The sequence below is a fragment of the Acanthisitta chloris genome, unplaced genomic scaffold (assembly GCF_000695815.1).
Source record: "Acanthisitta chloris isolate BGI_N310 unplaced genomic scaffold, ASM69581v1 scaffold2243, whole genome shotgun sequence".
NCBI classification, from domain to species: domain Eukaryota; kingdom Metazoa; phylum Chordata; class Aves; order Passeriformes; family Acanthisittidae; genus Acanthisitta; species Acanthisitta chloris.
This window is the reverse complement of record NW_008663036.1, coordinates 1-25,401: the sequence shown is the minus strand read 5'-3', so window position 1 is coordinate 25,401 and position 25,401 is coordinate 1. Positions and strand designations below refer to the sequence as shown.

General features: G+C 38.7%; 1 protein-coding gene across 1 annotated transcript in view; it reads right to left on the bottom strand.

The window, feature by feature from the left end:
• USP25 (ubiquitin specific peptidase 25) overlaps window positions 1-20,153 on the bottom strand; it is a gene marked incomplete at its 5' end in the record, with an annotated part of 40,244 nt that extends 20,091 nt beyond the window's left edge. Inside the window, 11 exons of the mRNA XM_009070823.1 lie at window positions 1-172; window positions 4,324-4,394; window positions 5,143-5,351; window positions 8,436-8,597; window positions 8,905-9,000; window positions 9,733-9,860; window positions 11,659-11,807; window positions 13,383-13,456; window positions 14,337-14,413; window positions 15,248-15,385; window positions 20,067-20,153. The exon at window positions 1-172 is cut by the window's left edge and continues 57 nt beyond it. Of these exons, the coding sequence (XP_009069071.1) occupies window positions 1-172; window positions 4,324-4,394; window positions 5,143-5,351; window positions 8,436-8,597; window positions 8,905-9,000; window positions 9,733-9,860; window positions 11,659-11,807; window positions 13,383-13,456; window positions 14,337-14,413; window positions 15,248-15,385; window positions 20,067-20,153 (1,363 nt within the window). The remainder of the gene's footprint in view (window positions 173-4,323; window positions 4,395-5,142; window positions 5,352-8,435; window positions 8,598-8,904; window positions 9,001-9,732; window positions 9,861-11,658; window positions 11,808-13,382; window positions 13,457-14,336; window positions 14,414-15,247; window positions 15,386-20,066) is intronic.
• Between the last annotated feature and the right edge of the window lie 5,248 nt (window positions 20,154-25,401).

Below are 25,401 nucleotides of genomic sequence, written 5' to 3'. Positions count from 1 at the left end.
TCCTGTAACCACCAAAAGAGTCCCGTTCTAACTCTTCCCAAGTTGATTTTGTCACAGAAATATCATTGTATTTCATCCATCTGTCCTGGTGGTGGTCATAAATATATGCCCAGTAGTGTCCTGCATTTGCTTGACCTTCATGAACTAGCACAGCATGCAACCTGTAAGGAACCTTAAAAAAAAAAGAACAGAAAAACCCAAATGTCAAACTCTCCTTGCCAGCTTTTAGTTCCTACTGTATGCCAGCAATAATAGCTACATTAAATACAAGTGACCAAAAAAAAAGTTCAAACAGGATCAAAACACAACACAGAGGAAAAACAAACAAGTAAAACCTGCTACCCACTAAGCATATGGACTTTGAACTATGTTACTCACCACTACTAGTTTCAGGAGATCTTAAAAACATTAGTCAGAGTATAGCATAAAGGTCTACCCTGTTGTCTTTACTGCCAGGCATCCTCTTTTCTTAATTCCTTAATTAATACTACCTCCATTCTATCTACAAAACCCTGTCAAATATGCAAGCCTTGCTCCAGTTCTGACCTGGTAAACCTGTCAAAAAGGGTGGAAAGGCATATACAAATTCAAGGTAATAAACTCTGTGCTTTCTATGTGCCAGTACAAAAGTCTATTTCATGGAATATCTGAGAGTTGAATACTTCCATTACATTATGGCAAAATTCTTACAGCAGAATAGGAATACAACTGTTTTCCAGTATTTCAAATGTATCAGTGAACACATCGCTAAGTCAAGCATGGAACACCTGAAAAGGTCCTCTCATCCTGAGGCAAGGAAGACAATTGTTTCTAGGATCAATGTGAAAAGTATCCCAGGTTACATCTGTTCACTGACAAGTAAGAATGGGAAAATTACTTTATAAGTAGCAGGGAATCTGAAGAAAAAAGAGGGAGAGAGAGAGAAGCTGAATGAATGAGTGCTTCCTTACAAGCATCTTAGTGACTGACTCATTTTAACCTGCTGAAACAGCATAAGCAACATAAAAGGGAAAACTGAGTTTCCCTGCACAGTGTGCCTGAATGACAACAGCTCAGCTAGGATGAAACACTTAAAACCACCTTTGACTGGTGTCAGTCTGGACTGCCAAGGGCCGGGTCCTGCACTTTGGTCATAACAATCCCATGCAGCGCTCCAGGCTGGGGACAGAGTGGCTGGAGAGCAGCCAGGCAGAAAAGGACCTGGGAGTTTGTTTGGGTAGACAGAAAGCTGAACATGAGCCAGCAGTGTGCTCAGGTGGCCAAGAAGGCCAATGGCATCCTGGCCTGGATCAGGAACAGTGTGGTCAGCAGGACCAGGGAGGTGATTCTGCCCCTGGACTCGGTGCTGGTGAGGCCACACCTTGAGTACTGTGTGGAGTTCTGGGCCCCTCAGTTCAGGAGGGATATTGAGGTGCTGGAGCAGGTCCAGAGAAGAGCAATGAGGCTGGTGAAGGCCATGAGGAGAAGCTGAGGGAGCTGGGGTTGTTTAGCCTGGAGAAGAGAAGGCTCAGGGGAGACCTTATCACCCTCTACAACTCCCTGAAAGGAGGTTGTAGTCAGGTGAGGGTTGGTCTCTTCTCTCAGGGAACCAGCAATAGGACAAGACGGCACAGACTCAAGCTCTGCCAGGGGAGGTTTAGGTTGGATATTAAGAAGAGATTTTTTACAAAGGGAGTAATCATGCACTGGAATGGGCTGCCCAGGGAGGTGGTGGATTCACCATCCCTGGAGGGTTTCAAGATGAGACTGGATGTGGCACTTAGTGCCATGGTCTAGTAACCACAGTAGGGGTGGACTTGATGATCTTTGAGGTCTTTTCCAACCCGGCTGATTCTATGATTCTAAACAGCCTATTTAACATAAAGGTGTACTAAAGTGTTTGTTGCTAATATCAATAGAGTTCTGCAATAATCAGTATCCATAAAATACACATATAACTATGACTTGAGAAACTCCTTGATGTTATTTTCAACCTGATCATTCTCTTCCAGGCCATATGGAAGTGCTAGAGATTTTGCAACCCTCCTTGCACTGTAAAGCTGACTGACTGCGCAGCAGCTAGGACCAAACAGGCTGTCATTCCAGAGATCTAACTGCACTCTAAATCTCCCAAACGCAAGTATACACAGAAGAAATTCTAGCAAGTCCTTAAATCTGAATGCTCTGGGGGTTTCAACATCTGTTATTAAACCAGTGTGAAAGCCTTCTTAAAATGATTACAAGCCAATATATGTATATGCACAAAAATATATGCAGATCCTGATTTTTAAAAAAAGGCAAGTCTCTTTAGATTTCAACAAAATGAAGTTTCCTCACCCTAAAATCAAGCACTAAAATTCCCAGATGAATTTAAATCATTTTACATAAAACCATGGTAACTGAGTCAGCTTGACGGCCCCTACCCTTTCCTCCAGCTCCAGAGAACCAGCTGTCTGTGCTGAGCTTCCAGGAAGGTTTCCCACAGAGGACTATAACTGGGGGACAGGCAAGTTCAGTGCTGACAGGCACCCCTTGTGATAAGCCATTATATCAACAGTAATTAATAGTACAGGGCAATGCAATAATAGTTGGCATTATACTTCTTAGCTTACACTTACTACTCATGAAACAGGAATGGAGCTTCATCAACCACATCACATGTAACTACAGAACAGATCCATAAAAGCTGCTATATTAAAGATGAACTCCCACAGGAAAACCAGTTGTGAACAGTTGTGTCTCATTTCCGCATAGGAACTTCACGGGAGGAAGGAAATAATCAAGTAAGCAGCTGATAAAACATTCATTCAGGAGAATGAGACAAAATTAAAATTTTAGGAATGTGCTTCCTATGACAATCTGACAAAGGTTTTATGGACAAATGTAGTTTCCCTGAGTCAAAGAGGACACAGGGAGAAGATGAAAAGCTTTGCAAATAGTTCATACAAACCCTAGGAAGTATCGTCTTAAAATGTCTAGTTTTATGTGCCCAGCCCCTGACTTACAAAAGAAAAGCCTTCAGTCCTACAACGGAATCATTCTGAGAAAACCATCAGCAGTACTGTGAAACTGCTCACAGAGAATGGGGCAATACTAAGCTATCAAATTGCCCAGAGGTAGAGGTAAGCAGGATCAAGTAGACTGCTGTATGCACCTGCCTCCTTTCTACTGTGCCAAAACACCCACAGGGACAAAACCAGCTGGGCTGCAGAAATGCAGCCTTTGCTTCCAGTCTGTGACTTGAGATGGATTCAGCACCTACTTGTTCACTAACAATCACTTAACACACATCACTACTTTTATACATGGCACAGCAACTCCCTCTATTTCCTCCTACAACACCTAAGTTAAAGAGGTAGACTATTTGGATGCAAGACTACCAAATTATTTAATTTTACTGTTAGGTAACATGTGGCCTTTAGCCTTCTTGTTACAACACAAGTATTAAGGAAATAAAAAAAAAGTGCCCGCCAGTAGCAAGCTTAAAGAAAGCCATCTAAGCAAGTCTGCCTGAAATCCTTATTAGAGTTCAGCTGCCAGGAACTATTACAAGCCATGTACAAAATTAAAACATACCTCAAGGAAAACTGTAAGCTGAACAGATCTTACTTGTAAGGAAAATAGTTCTTTTTACTAACAGAAAGTAACAGAGGAAGTAATCCTTAACCTTAAAACCTGTCAAAGTAAGAGAATATGAGTATGTGAACACAAGAAAACGCAGAGGAGCCACAACTCCACAGTAAAGCATTTTAAAAACACCGTTCAGATTACAGCTTAGACAAGTAATCAAGGTTCTGACTGATACCAAATCTAGACAGTTTAAAAAAAACAACAACATAACTAAACCCAACAACAACAAAACCACTCACAGGTATTATTAACTACAAATCAAAATCAGGAGTCTCAAATACCCAAGTGTTAGTATGTAAGTTGCAATATACAATGGCACTAAGCAGCAAAGAATAAAAATAATAGTTTCTTGTACCTAATGCTTTGTCACCTAAAGCCATAAGATTACCTAGCAATGGGGCCAAATTGGGGCAAGAAAATTTTATTGTGTGCATCTACATTCAAGTAAAAAAAAGTATATCAGAAATAGAACATATTTGGACTTTTCATCACACATTGAATTTAAGGATGTCACCTGTAAAATATTATAATGTCATCTTTCCTCTGACCGTGCACAACTAAAGGGTTTGCAAAACCCACTATGATTTTCCCATGAAATTTCTCAAACCACTATGTAATTGCTGCATACTTCCTCTATCTTCAGGTATCTAAGAACTTTCTAAAAGTGACAAAAAGGATCTATTTTCAATTATTTCATGCCAAAATTGTACTTACTTGGACCATTGTTTTGTCAGAGTACATCAGTTCAATTGTCCGATGTATTCTAGATATACTTTCTTGTAAATCTGAAAGACAAAGGAAAAAAGAACCTCTCCATATGGCTGCATAATTGCACATGGCTACATCTCTATTTTATCTCACTAAAAGCCAGACAAGGGTACATTTCTCATGTGGTGCATCTGTTTATCTATCTACACGCCAAACACTAAACCTTCTTGGATAATAAAGCAGAGAAAGTGATTCATGAGACACCACTGCTTGTTTCCTTGCTTCCTAAAGTTCAATCAAGCCCACCCCTGCTGGCACAACTACTTCCCTCAGAGCAAGAGAACGAACTAAGCTCTATCCACTTCGAAACACCTTTGCTCAGAAATTTTCTGAATTTTCCCTCATGGAAAGGGTCATTCTATCCTATATTCCACTGCAGAGCACCAAGACACAGCATGGGCCCAGCCATTATCACCCTGACAGCTCAGACATGTCTGCAGAGACCTTCTTCAGCATGGATCCCAGCTCTCTTTCACTATACTTCCAGCAACACCATGCACACAGAAACCTGCATTGAAACACCTGTGTATACTTCACTCAACTGGCAGTTTGCATCTTCAAGTTAACATACTTTCAGCCTACCACAATCTCTGACCTCAACTGGCAGTTTGCATCTTCAAGTTTACATACTTTCAGCCTACCACAATCACTGATTTTCCATGTGCTAGAAGTCCGAGACAATACACACATGGCCATTCAGGCAATTTCCCCCACTTGCACAAATCCTTTCCAATGGCAAATACATTCCTCAGCTTGTGGTATTACCTCTAGTGTCATTCTCTACTTCAGTCCTCCAGCGATGTAAACAGCCTTCTAGAACAGACAGCTCTTCCTCGGTGATGTGTCTTGGCGCTGGATGCATTGGCAGATCAGGAGGAATTCGTGATTGTGTGAATGGTTTGTGTATTACTGATCTTTGTACAGGAGATGTGCTTGGAACATCCGAAGATGAAGGCCCCTGCTGCTCTATTGTGCTGTATTCATTCAAAACATGAAATGCAAAAATTGAATCATCATGGACACAAACTGAAAGTTACACTATAAAAAGAAGCTTTAAAATTTCTGTTTTCAGTTTGAAAGGTAATAATTTCTTACCGTGCAATCCAGGAAAGGTACCTACAATATTAATATGGAATTACTATGCAAATTCTGGAAACTTTTATGGTACACTATATGTTAGTGCAACTCTGGCTGCCATAACCAAACAAAGCAATCAGATTTGGATTGGTCAAGTCATAGTTTGCTCTATTTGAAATACTACTCAACACTTCCAAATCACGTCATGCACGTAATCACTGTGGTCTGAAGCACTTACTGCCAAACGGCAGAGAGAAATCACAGCATCTTGTCTTATGGCCCACTGACCATAAAATCCAATAAACACAAGTTCTGTCTAATAACTTCATGTACCTTATGCCTAGCAGACATTCATTTTCTGATCACTTACCTACAACTTATGTTAACTGAACAGCAACAATAAAGGGACCTCTATATTTATGGTACACTGGAAATTTAGTACCAATCCATCTAAATTTTCTCCTAATAACTCTAACTCAAACAGCAATGCAGCCATCTTAAGAGAATTCTACAAGAGCAGAAGAATAGCAAAAACAAAAATTGGATACGGACTTTTTTCTTCCCATCGATAAGACCACCTATGTAATTACATTGCATAACAGGAATCTGAAGATCTTTCTTGCAAGCCACCGACTTTTTACTTTGTGATTTTATCAGCATCCTGATACAGCCTGAGGAACCTGGATTCTTCAGTCGTTTAGAATGTTCTGAGAACATTAAGAGCCGAAAATGTCACTCCGTATAACATGCTGTGGTGTTTCTACAAGTTGACAAAAAAGCCACAGTATTTACACTTTTACAGAACAAACCTCCTATGTGGGAGTTTGAATGAAGTATGTTAATTCTGATATTGTATTTCACACAAGGAATAGTCACTTTTAGAAGTTTGTGTTCTCTTCCCAGTCATCATTATTTCTATCGGCAATCTTAAGACATTTTAAATATTTTTAAAGTCTTTGTATTCATGTACTTCACTTCTCTGAACTACAAAGTTACCATTCTGACCTAGAACACTACCTTCCTAAAGGAATACAGAAAGCTATGTTACAAAGTGTTAGTGTCCACCTAGCCAAGTCCTATCCAAAGTTATACACTAATATCATAGAATTATTTATGTTGGAAAAGACCTCTAAGATCACTGAGTCCAACCATTAACCCACCTGTTGAGGCCTGGCTAGCACAGGAGCTGTAACCTGAGCAATGGCTAAAGGAAAGCTTAAGCAATTAAAAACAAGACACACAAAATAGGTCGAGCTGACCTTGTTTCTATCTTCATGCATTCCCGTGTCTTGAATCCAACACCTTAAATGGTCTTGCTCTATTCTGCTGCCAGGGTTTTTAGGTTTAGTTTTCGTTTTACTGCCTTATATATAAGTCGTTTTGCTAACAAGCTGAGAATAGTGCTGTTGTCTAGGTTCTCATGGACACTGTGTAACTCTTGTTATCAGTTTCCCAGGATGTGAGAGCAGGATGCAGCTTAAACTTGTAACCTATCATAAATAAGAACTGTACGCATTGACAGGTTAAGCAACCAATCCAAAGTTGTGTGATCAGTGTGTAGCTGCATGCACGGGAGACTTTTTACTATAAATACTGTTAGGTGCCCTAAATAAAGTTGACTATCAGAGCATCATATTGGTGTGTGCTGTAGTCCGTCCCACTCAAGGACCCAAACACCCACCACTGCCCAGTGCACCACTAAACCATCTCCCTCAGTGCCACATTTACATGTGGCATAAAGACCTCCAGGGATGGTGACTCCACCACTTCCCTGAGCAGATTGTTTCAGTGCTTGACAACCCTTTCCGTGAAGAAACTTTTCGTTATATCCAATCTAAACCTCCCCCAGTAAAACCTGACACCATTTCCTTGTGTCCAACTGCTTGCTACCTGGAAGAAGATACCAACTCCTTTCAGGTCCTCCCCGAGTCTCCTTTTCAAGAGGCAGAGTACCCCCAGCTCCCTCAGCCTATCCTCATCACACTTGTGCTCCAGACCCTTCCCACTGCCCTTCTCTGCTGCGCCAGCACCTCAATGTCTTTCTTGTTGTGAGGGGCCCAGAACTGAATATGGTATTCGAGGTGCGGCATCACCACTGCTCAGTACAGGGGAATGATCACTGCCTTGGTTCTGTTGACAACACTATTGCTGATACAAGCCAGAATAGCATTGACCTTCTTGGCCTCACTGCTGGCTCATGTTCAGTCACCCCCAGAGCCTTTTCCTCTAGGCAGTTTTCCAGACACTCTTCCCCCAACCTGTATCAGAGAAGGGACTTGTGAGCCAAGTGCAGCATCCAGCACTTGGCCTCATAGAACTTAGCCCATGGATCTAGTCTGATCCCTCTACAGAGCCTTCTATCCTCCAGCAGACTGACACACCTGAATGGGTGTAATCTGAAAACTGACTGAGGGTGCACTCAACCCCCCAGGACTGAGTTACTAGCTTCTATAATGACAAAAACAACATTACGGGACCTTTATCTCCCTGATACTTTAGCTACTCTGTTTTTAAAAAGTCAGATTGTTAGGTTTCTGACAAACTTGGTGAGATGTACAAATCACAAAGCAGAAAAGGAGCTTACCACCCAGGCAGAAATTAACAGGTAAATTATGCATCAGAAACCTTGAAGCTCAGCAGCACATACACACTGCCTGTTTCAGATTCTTAAACAATACACATGGAAGCAGCGAGTTCACCAAATAATGTGTCTATTTGGAATTGTTCGGTAGAATTTTACTTTGTTTGAAAACGGTACTTCTCCACCTAAAGACATTTTTATAAGCTCAGGAGACAAACAAATTATTAACATTTTGCTTTATTTATTTAAGTCTGCTGTGCTGAAAATACTTCTAGGAAAAGAGCAAAAACTTTATGCTATTCCCTTTAGGAAATGCCTAGTTTTATTCCTGTGATGAACATCTCTCAGAGGCTGTTTTGCATTAGGCTCTCTCCTTGTGAGAGCAGGAGGCAGCCCTTACCTGGGTGAGGTCTGGGCTGGCAGTGTGCTGCTGGTGGGGGCACTAGCACCCAGGTCATCGACAGGAGACGAGCACACCGGCTTACTGGAGGCAAACTCCAAGGCGTACTGCAGGACATCTACCAAGGGGAATCGTTTAGGACCAGAACCATAGCTTAAATATCTGTTAACCATAAAATGTATTAATGCCATGACTCACATATACACACACCAGAAAAAGAAATAAAAGAAGAAAAAGAAAAAAAAAAAGATTATTTTTTCTCTGGCTGACTAATTAAATAAAGCAAACCTTTCCTAGCATGCTTCATGAATCAGAATTACAACACTTACACACATTTTCCATAGGAAAGGGTAAAAGAGAAACAGACAGAAAATCTAGACTAAATAACTACACACAAAGTGAGTAGTTGAAAAGAGTTATTCTATGCAACCCATAATGATATCTGAATGTACACAGTTATCTATAGTACCGTTCTAGTCTCTGTTGTAAAACTGTGAGGTACTCTTTGAGTCTCTTGATTTCATCTCGTTTAATTCTTGTTATTTCTCTGTTTTTGTGCATATACCTGTAAAACACAAAATTTAAAAAGAAGTGTCAGTTTCACACTGAAACTGAGATCTCTAGCCATCAGCCATACTACTAAGTGCTAATAGAAACTCACACTCTAGAACCTGCAACACACTGAGCACCAAAACACAACTGAGAAGAAAATAAGCCATTAAGCCTTCCCTTCTACAACATTCAGAAGACACCTTTTTTCTTGATGTTAGCTCTGTCATACCATGGATGACAACCATGTACTAGAAAGCTTCTAAATTAAGTGGATTAAGTAGAAACCACATAGCAATACTCCTGTTTCATTATTCAGGTTCACAGGTAACATTCAGCAGCTAACTGAAAGCCACCCTGATATTTCACCTCTACACATAAACAGCATTGCACTGATGCTAAGAACACTCAACCAATCATGCAGCCCATCTGGAACACCATGAAATATCTAACTTGTCACCCTCTTTCCAAAACGGACCCACAAACAGTGTGATTCTTCAGAGTATTTTGTCTGTGTACACAACTACCTAGCAAGAAATTGAAGACTGAAGTGGAAGCAAAAGTAGGTCTTAAAATTGTTATTTATGTGTATTTTCAGAAACAATGAAACTCATCAAAACCCTAACTTTTATAGCTAGAACATAAATTTCCTGTGAGCTAAGCAGGCATATGACACATCAACTACAACAAACTCATGGAATTTATTTTATATTCATACTAGGACTTTGTTGATAATATTATACTGTACCTGTCTAGATACAAAATTGGAGGAAATTCTAATTTGTTGTGTATCTTCTCCGGTCTCCCCAAAGCCTGATTAAACTCAAATCTCGATAGCTCAAAAGTTAAGACAGGAGGAAGCTCCGTGAACCAGTGCTGGACAAAAGAAAAACAGAAAAAAACCCCAATCAGAAAAGACAAACAGCAGAAGTTTAGTACTAATAGTACAATATCTGCAGACAACACAGCTGCGGGAGAAATTGGTTTTAAAGAGCAGGTCAGCATAAGCTTTCCAAAGCTTCACTGTAAACAGAAACCATGTGTTGCCCATGCTGCATCAAAGCTTTTCAACTCATCTGTTGCTATCTGTGTTAAAGAGAGGTGGCAGGAAGGCTTCTTCTAGACACATTTGTCTTGCTTGTACTTGAACCTACCTGCTTTGCCAATTGCCCTATTCTCTTTTAACTCTTCAATGACATTGAAGGGTTATTTACACTGTATCAAGTGCTCTTAGGGCATGTAACCTTGTCACACTAAGAGATTCCCACAATGTTTCTGAATTTTCCTAGTTCGTTGCCTTCAGCATCGCTTCTCATCCATTTACAGGCACCTAACACAAAATTGGAAATAGAACTTCAGGCAGGAGGATGATTTCAGTATGCGTCACTAAGCTTAGTAATTAAATCCTGTGTGTATGTTGATATGACTACAGGAAGCAAAATCTCATTACTGCAAGACTGACATGAAACAAGAAAATTATACCTGAACTTTTTAGTTAAGTAGAAGAACCTTCATAAGATTTCAGACCTTTAAAATAACTGTGATTAAACACAAACAACTGTGTAAAGACAAAGGAGCTCAGTCTTTACAGGCAATGGGGATTCCTGTATTTCCATATCCATAACCCACAGGTTATCAGAGAGAGCTCTGCCAGAGAAAAATGCTGGGCACATAACATGAATGTCAACAATAAGAGTGGACATTTCAGAGCACTCATTCTTGGTTCTACAACAAATAACTGTGATTAAACACAAACAACTGTGTAAAGACAAAGGAGCTCAGTCTTTACAGGCAATGGGGATTCCTGTATTTCCATATCCATAACCCACAGGTTATCAGAGAGAGCTCTGCCAGAGAAAAATGCTGGGCACATAACATGAATGTCAACAATAAGAGTGGACATTTCAGAGCACTCATTCTTGGTTCTACAACCACCATCAGTTACCCTGTGATTTCTGCACAAGAAATCTCATCCATCACCTCATCCCACCACTGCACACTGCATACCACAACTGCTTAGCTAGGCTCCATCTGAATCCCTCCACCTATGAATCCCTCCACCTATGCTTCCAGCATGCTCTGGTATTCAGCAGTCTCCTGCTTTAGCAAGAGTTCTCCTAGAACAAGAGGAACAGTCGCCTGTAGAGCAGATATTGTCTGTCCACCACTGAGAGCAAAGTGGAGAACTGCCCACTGTAGGTGGCAGAGAGGAGGACACTGGAAAATGCCAGTAAAAAGGACAGAGGGGAAGAAGGCTAAGGTGCTGAAGAATTACACAACAGAGGCACAGAGGAGCAACAATAATGCTTTGAAGCAATGGCAAACACACAACTCAGTTGCTGGTCACAGCATGGCCCAGAGCAACAAGTCAGTGAGAGCAGTGGCCAGTTACCACAGCACATTGTAGCCATGACCTCCTTATGGAGATCAAATATCAGCAACAGGTAGGAACAATCCTGTGTCACAACACCACTGTAAGCACCTAAGCGTGCCAGCTTTTAGTAAATATGAACTTCCTATCTTATGAAAAATACAAAAAGATGATTCTCTGGATACTCCGCAAGAGATACAAACCATGGAAATTAACAATCCAGCAGGTGCCGTGAACCCTGGTGAAAAATAAAGAGCATTCCAACAACATCCTGAGAGAAGTCCACAGGAGCACTTAACTTACCTCCTGACCAGACTTTGCAGAGTTTTCTGAATGGAGAGATTCAATTTCCCCTTCGATCATTGCAGCTTCTAGGCACTCATGCAGATCTTTAAAGCCATTAACCTGTAGTGGATACTGGCCAAACATTTCTGTGTTTTCAAATTTTTTACCTTCACATGAAAGATTAAAAAGGTAATATTTTAGAAATTAAACAGTTACTGTTTCAGAAACAAACATTTACCTTTAAAAAATGTAACAATCCAAGGTAGGCTGGCCTAGTCTACTGAAGAACACCTTTTCTTATGGATTACCTGTACAAAGGACAAGTTACTCAAAAATGCTGCTCAAAGATAATATTGAAGATTACTGTCTTTTCCTCTGCAGTCCATTTCTTACATTTCTTATATTGTTTTGTCATCTACTGGTAATAAGGAAAACTCAAAATGACTTGGCAGCACAGACATATGGGAAGTTTTACACATATAAATCAAAGTATTCCTCCTGCAAACAGCAACTTAATAATATAACTGTACATTGTATCAGCAAAGTCAGTGGAATTGCTGGTATGGAAGAGCCATTTGTATAAGTACATTTTGCAAAAATAAACGACAAGAGAACATTCAGGATCTCTGTCATGAAAACAACGTTATAATTTGGTAACAGTGTGTAACGATGCAAGCTCAAACATGAGGAAAAATATTGGGGACAAGTGATTACAACCTAAAATTTCAATGTATTTCATCCTAAAGTCAGTAACAAGTCTTACATCTGCTAGTTTCTTTTCATCCGTTTGCTTTTTACATCTCTCCTCAGTTAAGACGAGAATGTAAAGGATGAAAGTAGCTAAATGCAAAAGAGAAAGAAATCTGCAGAACAGTTTTGAAATCTGACAGCAAATCATTAAATACACCATTCAAGGTTGAGAAACAATAACCCGAAGCCACTTCAAAGACCACAGCTACTTCATTCAAATGCATCTCAGGAGTCCTTCACTCAGGATGGGGAGCAGAATCATCAATGTTAAAATGACTCAAAAATACCTTAATTACTGCTAGCCTTCTGGAAATAGAAAACATTGCAATTCTGCAGATCTACTAATTGTATACAGATAAGATAAAGGGAAGCTTGTTGTATGGTCTCTTCCTCCTTAGCACTCACTCCAACACAGCCCTTGAGCTGGTTGGTTTCCACTGACTTATTTTCAACCAACTGTACTTTTAGGGGGGTGAGTTTTCTACATGAGAAATCGTGCAGAAGCAAACGCAGTAATGGAAATTTAAAATTACATTAAATGAATCAGAGAGCGTGAGAGACTTAGCTCAATGAAATACAGTAACTTGCCTTCTTTAGTAAGTGGTGAAAGTGTCCTGATGATTTCTTCTAAGCATTTTCTCTCAACATCTTGCCCTGACTTCTGCTGCACTAAGAACATACGCTCAGTTCCTAAAGGTTATCAGAACAGTCTCTCTAACCCTCTGTAGCTTACTACACTCACCTTCTTCACTCTCATATTTCCGACATACGCTCAGTTCCTAAAGGTTATCAAAACAGTCTCTCTAACCCTCTGTAGCTCACTACACTCACATTCTTCACTCTCATATTTCCAGGACAAACCATTTGTTACAGATCAAACTCATATTCTCCTGCAGAAATAGCCAAAATCCTACAACTGCATCATTCACCTGTGTACTTGTACAAGCACTGAACAGACAAGTACAGAAGTCCAAGTAAATTTAGATGCCTACCTTCAAGTACACCTACTGCTAGAAATCTTCCATAAAACAACTCCACCATTGGATTCTTTGGTTTCTCTCCATCCCTAAAACCAGGAAGGGTGTTAGTCGAAAAAAAAAAAACCACCATAAAACAACCAAACACAAAGCTAAGAACTTTTACAAAACTATGAACAGACTATTACAACCAAACACAAAGCTAAGAACTTTTGCAAAACTATGAACAGACTACCCTGAATTAATTGTGCAAATGCCACCTATTTTACTCAGTTATTGTTGGTTTATTTTTCTACTTTCCTCTAATGTCGATATCAATGATTCAGATGTTAGCAGTGATAAGTATATTTTGAAAATTAAGTTTCCTAAGTGCTTTGTTCTAGGAAATCTATGTAAACCAGAGATCGATATCAATGATTCAGATGTTAGCAGCGATAAGTATGTTTTGAAAATTAAGTTTCATAAGTGCTTTGTTCTCTGAAATCTCTGTAAACCAGAGTCAATTTATGAGTGGTTAAACTGTACAAAATGCTTGTAAAAATTATTTCCTGCAACACTCTAGAAAAAAAATTTGTACTCAAAAGACAGTTTACAGATGTTCACTTATATGAATGGTAAGTATTTACTTCTGAAATGGGAAACAGAAGCAAGGTTTTGAAGTATTTCAAGTACAGGACTGCAAAGCAAAACAGCATTCAAATGAAAAAAGCCTAACTGATTATGTACAAAACATCTGTATATACTTTGGACTTTATTGAGCTAGACTTCTAACATGAAATAAGCAAGTGAAAACAGACAATTCATGGAAAAAACAAAGGTATTGGTACATATTGAAAAAAACACACTTGAACTAAAATGAGCTAGAGAGTTAGACCTTTTTCAGTCAAACAGAGAAGTGGATTTTTGCTTGTTTACTTTGCTTTTCCCTCATCCAAATGTTTAACATGCAGAACTAGAAATAAATCTTACCTCTCTTCTTCAGCTTTAATTTGGAAGGCATCTTCTAGCCAATCTAATAATTTGTGTGTAAATTCACTAACATCTTGCTGTTAAAAAAAATATAAAATAATTGGTACCATGTTCACATATGTAACACAACACAATGAAGTGCCAGCTTACAAGATCACTATTGCAGTATTTCCCTCCTCAAGCATTCCAAAAATCACACCATGTCTGAGACTAGGCCATGACTGGTTTTGGTGGTTTTTTTTGAGAGGCTCTGGTGTTCCTCAGCCATAACAGTGTCCTGTGAGCCTTATTACTTGGGCTCAGCTTTCATACCATGCTAGTTCAAAAGCATCTTATGAATCCCATTGTTCAAACCCTTTGGTATGTAGCAAGTGGTGACGGATATTACTTTCATCGGGCATTAAATTCAGAGTGCTGTTGTAATTAAACACCTTAGCCACATAACCTCACGGGGGAAAACAAAGCAGCTGAAGAAGCAAAACAGTGTTTCTCAAAAAAGCAGAATATATGCACTATGATTTAGGTAAGAATCCTGAATGTAGACACTTGGATCCTCCAAACCAGTATGTACAATACCAGTCTAACAGCACTATACAGGATGTACTGTTAGATCAGAAGAATAAAGCTTTCCCAAAAACCACATACTTAGAAGCTAAACTAACCCTAAAAGCAAGAATTTGAAACACTTAATTTCTCAAATAAATGGAAGAAAGTGCACAGAATAAAACAGTCATCCTGTCTGGAATTCTTTTTTTAAATTTTTCTAATTAAAGTGACTAGAAATCACATAGCATTAGAGAAAAAGCTCAAAGACTGTGATAATCAGAATGCTTTTCTCTTGGCATTTTGAATTTTTCTGTCCATTCTAAGTATTTCCTATTGCCAGATGACCATATGAAAACACAAATTACCTGTTGAGAATCATTTGATTTAAAAGCATCTTTAAGGATTTCAACTGCTCTTGAAGGGTCAACATATTTTCTCTTTGAACCAACTAGAAGTGCAAACAGGTACCTCAATTCACGCATGAAAGGCAGATTCCTATGTTCCTGTATTTGAAGAAGAATAAAAATATTTAACATGTTCTAAGAAAAATCTACTTTAAGAAGTGTTACCCAATAAACTAAGTGTATATCTGGCCAAACAACATAACATATAAACTTACATAAGCTTACTTGTAGTACTACCAAGGTAGTGTTGCATGCCTTTTACTTGTCAGTTTTACAAAATGATGGAGTTCTCTGGGAAGAAAATTACATCTCCAAAACTAAAAGCTCCCTGAAACCACATGCAGATGATGCTGCTTGTTTTGAAATGGGCCTGAATTGACAACTGGGCATGCTGAGTTGCATTTAGGACAGAAATGTTACTCTCAAGACTTACAAAGCCTTAAGTAATACAATGCAACAATATGCATTGATTTTACTGAAATCATATTCCTCTGTACCACTAAGCAGAATTTCTCCACACTATTCAATACCTTTTTAAACTTATTTTTTACTAAAGACTAAATTTATAAGGTGTATATAAATCCTTATTATTTCTCTTGACAGAAGAGAAATACTCTGGTCTCCTTTCTGCCTACTTGTTAAAGTACAATTCATAGGACATGGCATTCTTTTTCTGGTTTCCAGAATAGAAGACATACTTTCTGCCTGTATAATGAAAAGGAAATACCATTGATTAAACCACAGGTTACCAGTGTTGTGGAGATTGGATATCACTCAATCCCCTAAGCAGACAGTTGACAAATACTTGTGAAACTAAACCCCATGTAATATCCACTTGTATTTAGAACAAAGTATCATTCAAGGGCAGCACAGATGTGAGATGCTGGTCAAACTGGAATTACTTGATGACAATTCATTTCAGATGCTCATCTAACAGCAGACTTTATTCACTCCTGAGACAATCCAGCATGCCTAAATCTTTACATACATAAAGTCTGTTTTACTTCAACCTTAAAAACCATATGGTGAATTAGAATATGTTCTGCATCATACCCAAGAAATACTTCTAGTCATATATATCTCCAAGTTCAGCTTGCCCTTCTGGTCCACCTTGCAAACCACCTGTCAGTTATAAACAACGTTCACAGAAAAGACTGAGGACTTGATCAAGTGCCACCCTAATTCAGCATTAAATCATCCTCATTTCAGAACAAAATCAGTCTCCCATTTAGATATTTAAAGCACTATAAAACAAAAAAACTACCAATTTGTCTAAGTTTGAAGCATACTTGGTTCAGCAACTGACTACTGATGTCAGTAGGGTTATGCAGAACAAGTAAAGCCTATCAAAGTGCTTCAAAACTAGAAAAATCTTCGCTGTTTTTTGAGATAGCTCAATTTAACACATTAGGCATGATTAGGCATTACCACAAAAACCAGATCTTCTGACTGAACAAAGCCTAAAATCTTTCAATGAACAAGGGCCAATCCCCATGACAAGGTATTCAGTTCCACAGAGGACTTGCACATTAAAACAAAAGAATTAATGAAGTGATCATAGCACAGCATACAACTCTCAACTTCAAAGCACACTGTAGGTGCATCAACACACAAAACAAGATAAAAATCAGTTTTGAACTTAAAACTGTATGGAAAGTTCATAACCCAGAACACTCTCTATCGCCTATCCTGCCTGCATAAATAATTTCTTAATACATGTTGAAATAACTTATGATTACAGATGCTTCTAAAGCAGTCTGCACATTTAATACCTAGCAAGCATTCATTATTGTCAATCAGTGTGCCAAGACAGTGACATAATGATAATATTGAAAGCGATATCAAAACACAAGAGGATGTGCTAACCTGAAGCACAGTAACCCATTTCCTCTGGTAATAAAATATTACCTGAAGATACTGCTGAGGCCACGTATTTAGTTGGCCTTACTGCATAGAGCAAAAAAAAGTTCAGTTCACATGACAGCAAGAGGTAAGAGAACTGTGAGAGCAAAGAAGTTGCAGTAACTACAGAGAACTGTATTTGTTCTACAGAAGGATGCCAAGGAATACACCAGGGCAGAAAAATTGATTTCAAATTAAAAAGAACATAACTAGATTGGAGATTTTAAGTGTATGCCCAAATCTAGAAAAACAAAGCTCAAGCAGCTGAGGCAAGCATCGTGGGGCTCTTCGTTTTGGCGTTTCTTAAAGTTAAAATTTGCACCAATGACTTCTGGATTAAATGCTTTACATGCTGAATTATTCATAGTACTTGTATTCAAAATATTGATGGGAAAGGATAAACACCCTGCGATGCAATACTCCCTGAAGTACAACCACATGCTTTAATTCTAAAATCAAGAGATTGTCATGACCCCCGTGTTAAACACTACTTCTTACCAACTGGAAGAACAACAGGAAGTAAACCAAAGTATTGAAAATCTGGGATTATTAAAATTGGTCTTTATTAGCAAGGAAATTTGATCCTAGGGAATGTCTTAATACTGGAATAAAAATAAAACCAAAACTAAGTCAAAACAAGCAGATGGAAGTAAATTCCAGGGCTTTTTTAATCTTTTGTCAACTGGTAACTCATATTACAAATTTAAATCAATTTGCCCCTACTTGCCTTCACTTACAAAGGAATACAAGCACCGTATTTGGGGGTATGCATGCTTATTTTTTCTATTTGTCTAAGTTCCAACTAGTGAAATGATCTCTTTTCCTAAATTCCCCCTAATCCTTTTTCAACTGTAGATAAGACAGATGAGTACACCAATTAAAAATGTTATTTCATTCTGTAATTTAAACTAACAAAGGAGATGACAAACTACTGCCAGAGATTGTTACTAGCAGGCCTGTAGAAAGGCAAGGTTTCTGCACGTATCCATATACTTGCCTGGTGTCACACCATTTCACACAGCCTTAATATTATCTGTCATGGTCAGAATTTCTAAAAAATAGCATTCTGGAACTGCTAAAGGCATTTGGCTGCAAGTGCCAATGCTTGGGCAAAATGTTTTTCAAGACAACAGCTTGTTATTAGCTATTTCATACTCCCTTTAGATGCCAACTCCTTTTTACACCCTGAAAAGCGAAGGCAAACAACTCTGAGTACTGGAAGATATTACTAAAACAAATTATATGATGAATAATCAAATGCCAAGCAGAAAGTCAATCTAAAAATAGAAATGACAAAAACTTCACTACAACTCTTGAGTAAAGCATGAGTCGTCATTCTTACTTTCAATCTAAGAAATGACAAAAACTTCACTACAACTCGAGTAAAGCATGAGTCGTCATTCTCACCATAATATACTGCCCTGTCACCCCTTGTAATGTGTTCCCAACACGACCCATGCTGCATTTGCACAACATCTCTCTCATGACCTAATGCAAACATGATTTCCTACCAAAATAAAAAAAATGGTGACAACTTGTCCTTTGAATATGGGGAAATGACAAAAACTTCACTACAACTCGAGTAAAGCATGAGTCGTCATTCTCACCATAATATACTGCCCTGTCACCCCTTGTAATGTGTTCCCAACACGACCCATGCTGCATTTGCACAACATCTCTCTCATGACCTAATGCAAACATGATTTCCTACCAAAATAAAAAAAATGGTGACAACTTGTCCTTTGAATATGGGAGGGAGGGGGCAAGGCAGGGAAGAAATGACGCAGTTCCGACCGAACATTCGACTTCCCTTTTATGGTACATACCTAGAGGTTTAGCAAATGGACACTGTGTTTACTTTGTTTTCTTTTACATTTCTAATTACAGCTCTTAATTTTGATAGTGAACATTCCAGTCAAGACTGAAGTGCCAAACAACTAAGAACAGGTCAGTAACACAATCCCTTTTTTAAACCTGAAAGAAAGGGGCAACAGGCAATAGTTTAATTTACTGTGAGAGTCGTGAGGCACTGGGACAGGCTGCCCAGAGAAGCTGTGGATGCCCCATCCCTGAAAGTGTTCAAGGACAGGCTGGATGGAGCTCTGAGAAACCTGGGTTAGTGAACTGTGACCCTGGTCATGGCAGGAGAGTTGGAACTAGATGATCTTTTAGGTTCCTTTCAACCCAAATCATTCTATGATTCTATCGGTCTAATTTTGAGCTATGTAAAAAATTGACTGGTCTCTAAGCCCTCGCTAAAAGTCAGGGCACCAAGGGTCTTCATGTTCAGCCACTTCCTATTTCTTCCCTTCCATTTCATAGCATAGAAACAAAGGGGGCCCGTGTATCTCTCTTCAGTGTCCATGAAGGAAGAAAAACCAGTCTGCTTTGTCCCAGGGTCCCCTTGCTAGTCAGAAGTCACAAGAAACCTGAGCCAAAGCCCTCCCCAATCCTATATGAGTATCAGGATAAACATGAAAAAATTGACACTTATCATCACTTCATAAAAAGACCAGAAGACACAGCTAATAAGCAAAAGCTTAATCTCAGATTCATGAGTGTGAGGAAACTGGAATAAAATACATCTGCTAAGACAAGCTATGTTCACGTGATAAATGCTCACGAACCGGTGGCAGGGAAGCTCTTGCACTGAAACTGGTCTAAGCAGCAGCACACCAAGCTAACTCTGCCCCTCTCAACACCCTGCCCTGTACTCTACTGTGAGGCTAATGTAATTTATGTGAGATCTGTAACAGGGAGCTCAGAGAACTGCACCTCTAAAATCCATGCTAATTTGAGCTACAGAACAGTCCAAAATTCAAGTACAGGAGAGAAACGCTCTTATCATCCGTGAGGGGAAGTCAGCTTCTCATTTTACCTTTTGGTTTCGGGGCAAGTCTTGAGCATTTGCAGGAGGATTGAAATTCAAAACTAGTCTTCGAAACTCCAGTAGGTTAAATAATGACTGAAAAAAAAATAAGAAAACTTTTAATCACTTCTAAAAGCAATACAAAATTCTTTCAATTAAGGCTTAGCAAAATTAATTGTTAAACATATGCAATGCTAAGGTTTCATTTCAGAAAGCAGATTATTTTACTTAACTCTGCTAAACATGTTTTCACAGAAAATAATTATTTTTGCCAAGAAAATAGCATGATTAAAAAAATTAGTTGCACTGAATCACATTAAGTGGAAAAATAATTTTATATTATAGGCAAATTACTTTCTCCAATAATTTTATTAGTTGCATAACTGTCAGCTTTCCAATTGAAATGAAATTCTGTTTAACCACCTTAAAATACTTCTTGTAGGCCCTCTATTATCTACCTCCTCAGTGCAGAGACAGTACATCTCTGTATATGCAACTTAAATCTACTTGCAATATCTGTACTTTTTGATTATGTCCACTCCTCCCATTATGATAGGATCTGAGAGATGTACATCAGAGTGAGGAAATTGGGTTATACACTTCTGCAGGTAAGGAACTGATAACATTTCCATTTCATGGGCACTAAGACATGAAAACAGGTGTCTACAGGCACATCCACAAAGAACTTCACAGCGTAACACAGAGCCTGGAGCCAAGAAAGTACAAGGAACAAGGCAACTCTGGGTTACAAAATACGGAAGTCCAAAGCAGTGGCTAAGAACTGGAGTCCTCAGCACTTGTGCAACTGCATCACAGCTTTTCTGTACAGGCAGAAAGCATCAGAATGAAAACTCACTTCATTGCCACAGATTAGCATCTTCATGAAGATCAGGTAGCAGGAAGTTCTGAAGCATTTTGAACACGCTCATCAGAGAAGCACAGGAATGATTTGCCCTCCTTTTTGATTTTTGAATCTCTAACTCTCTCCCACCCCAGCACACATTAGCTTTTTATTTTGTGAAGACAGAGCTTGCCTACCCCAGCAATAGATTTGGATCCCACAACAAGTACTACAGAAGTAAAGGTTTTAATCATAGAACACAACAGGTTTAGGATTTCAACCCCACAGTGCCAAGAAAGTGAACTAAAAGTGCCAAAAGGTTCTCCATTTATTCTAATAGTTTAAAACATACTGGAAGGAAAAAAACCCATGAGTTTCTGAAAAACTGCTATGTTCCTGACTGTCCTTGTGAAAGAGCCTGTACAGAGTTTAACCTTTTCCCACACGTTACAGTATACAGCATCCTCAGCAAAATGAAGAGGCTAAAGTTGTCTAACTTTTTTTTAATTTAAAGATGAAATAATTTTTTTTATTATCAAAAACATCAATCAAAAAAGACCTTTGTAAATCAAGGTAGACAACTGAGCAGTCAAAGGTTTTTTCTACTGTTTTGCTGTTCAAAATAAATGTTCCCCTTTTATCCATCCTTGCAGAGAAGGGTGATTAAAACAAAGTCCTTTGTTTACTTACTCAAAGCACAGAAAATGTTAATATTTAATTTAAGTGTCATTCTAGAAGCTGATACTAATTGAAGTTATGCCTCATGATGTAACAGCATTCCACTGGTGGGCTCTTCATCAAGCAAAACATAGCAATGTCTTACGTACGAAATAAACCAGCTGCTGAAATATCATGTCCTAGGGCTGAATTCTCTCCATGACTAATCAAAGTGCCATCAAAGTGCCAAGCAGCTGAGCAGGCCAATTTCATAATACACATACACAAATTAAGTACAGAAAACTGTACTCAAGTTTAGCATTTTTGCTTGGCACTCAATCCACAAATTTTTCACAAAAACTATTTCTTCAATCCAGAACTCTAAACTGAGCATGTAAGTCAGTGATTTTTACTAAGCTGAATGAACTATTTATGCAATCTGCTGCAAATAATTAAGAGGACTGACACATTCTTTTCTTCTTTGGATTTGTTCTACTCAAAATTTCTTATGCAAGATATTTAGTCATTAAACTTCTCTCCAGAGTGGCTTCTGCTGTGCATGGTTGTATTGAGATGCAAGAGAATCCTCACAGTTAATCTACTGCCAGCACCACTAATGCTAAGAGGACAGTATCATGTTGCAGCTCTTGTATACTGAGCTAAATCAACTTCAGGAAACTTTTACCTTCATTATAAAAAGATAATATCCCAGTGTAAGTGTAAACAAGTGCCTGCACCCAACTATCTTTTTGTGCCCAAAGGACCTCAGTGAGGAACCTACAGTTCTTCTTGAGGTAAGGAGACATAAATGAGCTCACCTATGCTATGTACAGTTCAAACAATTTCCGAATATAAGTTGCCTTGGTTTCACCTAAACCACCCTGCTTATCCCTTCCCCCCCTTCTTAAAGTCTAGGAATATCAAACATAATGACCTCGGCAGAATTTAAGTTGCCTGAGTAAAGGATTAATTCTTAACATTCAAGAACTGTGATGCTGCATTAATACTGCAAGAATATAAATTAGACAGCATATTAAATTCACAAAAGCTTGGCATGCAACACAGGTCATTAAAAGCCACCAGCAGAGTCCTGAATTAGTAAAGTTACTGACACCAATAATACTTAGAGAGTAGAAAAACTACTTCTGAGTATAGATAAAAAATGACCTATCAAGCCGCTGCAGAAAGCTTAAGAGACAGGCTCTCTTAAGGATTTTTGAAAGTCATGTAAGCACAGGGCACTAAAACCAGCTATTCAACTAACAGACGACAAAAACATTCGGTTTTCTTTCTTTAGTAATTTTGTCTTTGACATTGCTAACTAAACAGCTGTGTGTTTCCAGAGATAACAAAAAAAAATAATTTTGCACAAGAACTGGGGAATTTTTAATATGGACCATGTTTATACAAGTTTACACGAAAACCCCAAGTTCCATAATACCATGAACACAGACAGCTTCCCATTCAATTTGCAAAGGTCAAGCTTGGAAGGAAGCATGGAAGGAAGGACATATCAAATACATATTACAGTGACTGACATGGTTTAATGCTGAAACCAGGGCAGCAATTCAGATGACTAATTCTAAACCAGTCAGCAAGATACCAAAAAACATTCTAATTTGGTAGAAGATCATTCAGGATGCTTAGGTAGAATCAATACATTTGACCAGCGCTGCAGCAAACCTAAACTTCTCCTAAGGTAATAAGTAAGAAAAATAAATAAAAATATCACAGTATTAATGAAACTTTAGCAAACACGGCAGGACATAACTACTTGTACACAGCCAGAACACCACTGGCATATGTGAAATGTAGATATTCAGGTTTCTCTCAGAGCAGCCACACGAAAAGCTGTGTGATTCCCTCCCCCTCTTGTGGCAGGACAGTTTGTAGATCCCCTTATATCAAAGTGAAGGCAAGGAAGTCAGCGCCAGTATAGGTGTGCATAAAGATATGTATGTGCCAGTAGAAAATACTGGCTAGGAATTTGCTCAAATTGGTGTCGAGACTTGAGATTTAACAGGAGAAAAATACAATGACTAGTTTGAATTTTGGCAAAGAAAATTTAGGAAGGACTTGATTTCGCTAGGAAGCAAAAACTAAATCTGTTTTATTTGGAGAACTTAAAAAGCAACTCCTTGGCAGGGAAAAAGAAAAGATGCATTCCTACAGAGCTCCTAAATAAATTCCTTCAAATACTAGCATTTGGCTAAAACATGATCTTGTGTAAGCTGAAAGCTTATATATGCACTAACACATCACAACACCCATTTGCCTCATTTAGTCATCTGGGGCCTTTTATGCACTTCCGATTTGACATTTTTTCAGATTTTAAAGCCACAAAGCAGAGACTATATCTACCTTCATTTTATATAGCAAGCAGAGAACAGTCTTAAATAATGAATACATTATTACTGCTCTAAAAATAAAAAGTAAAAATAGAGCTGTGTCATAAAGTGTATTATTTAGAACAGTTTGCCTTTGCCAACATGACAAATTAGACTTATGTTCTCACTTCATTTTATAAACAATTTTGGTGGCTTATGGTATACAGAGCTAATTTTAGTGGAATAGATTGGCCATTGTTAGGGTGAACTTTTTATTCATAATAATCCAAATCAAAGACAACACAGAACTATGGAATACATGCTTCCACCTGCAAGCATTACCATATGTTTCTTCCAAGAGAGCACTAAGAATCTGAAATTTACTAGTTATCAATATTTGAAGCGCTAAGGATTCAAAAGGAAAAGTACTACTAAATACTGCACTTGGCATTATTAGTGACTTAACACTCCTGCATGCCTCAAATTTGAGTATTAATGTCCAAAGCTCCATATCACAGAAACATAGCAACTTCACTGTCCAATTCTCTTCAACTTCCAAGTCTTTTGGACTCTATATCCCTATATCCTGAGAGAATGGGGTTTGCTCAGCCTGGAAAAGAGAAGGCTTCAGGGCAACCTAGGTGCAGCTCTTCCAGTACCTGAAGGAGCCTACAAAATCTGGAGACTATTTACAAGAGTATATACTGACAGCACAAGAGGGAATGCCTTCAAACTAGCAGAGAGTAGGTTTAGATCAGATACAAGGAAGAAATTCTTTACTGTGAGGGTAGTGAGACACTGGAATTTCCCAGAAAAGCTGTGGATGCCCCATCCCCAGGCTGGATGAGACTCTGAGCAACCTGGTCTAATGGAAGGTGTACCTGTCCATGGGCATAGGGTTTGGAACTAGATGATCTTTAAGATCCCTTCTGACCCAGGCCATTCTATGATTCTAATCTGGGAGAACCACTCCTCTTTGCTCTTTAAGGCCTTCCCAACTTTTTCTATTTATTCATCTATTTTACCCTTTTGGTTCATATTCTCAAACCTATTTTTCCATGAAGCAGCTGTCTGTTGCCACTGCACTGGTTGCTCTGCTCAGCACTACACTCCTTTCCAGTCAGCTCCTCCGTAGAACTTATACTGGGGCTGGGTCCTACTACTCCACTTGTGCATGTCTTATACATGTCAAGTGGTGAAACCTGTTTACAAGAATACAGACCGATGACAGGCAAAATTAGGAAGTCACTCAAAACATATTCCTGATAGAGGTTCTTTACAAACACTAAGGATTTAGCACAGGGAAGTGAAGAAAGCGGCTTCAAAGCTGGGTCTAAAGCAGGTTCCCATTCAAACTTACTTGTGAAAATATAGGAAATTCAGTTTTTCTCTGACTCTCTGAAACAAAAACTCCTACAGAGAGTTATGACACTGCCTCCTAGCCAAACTTCAGCAGAACAATCCCACATGTACAATGGCAGCGATCAGGGAAACAATTAGCAGTTTCGTATCACAGAAT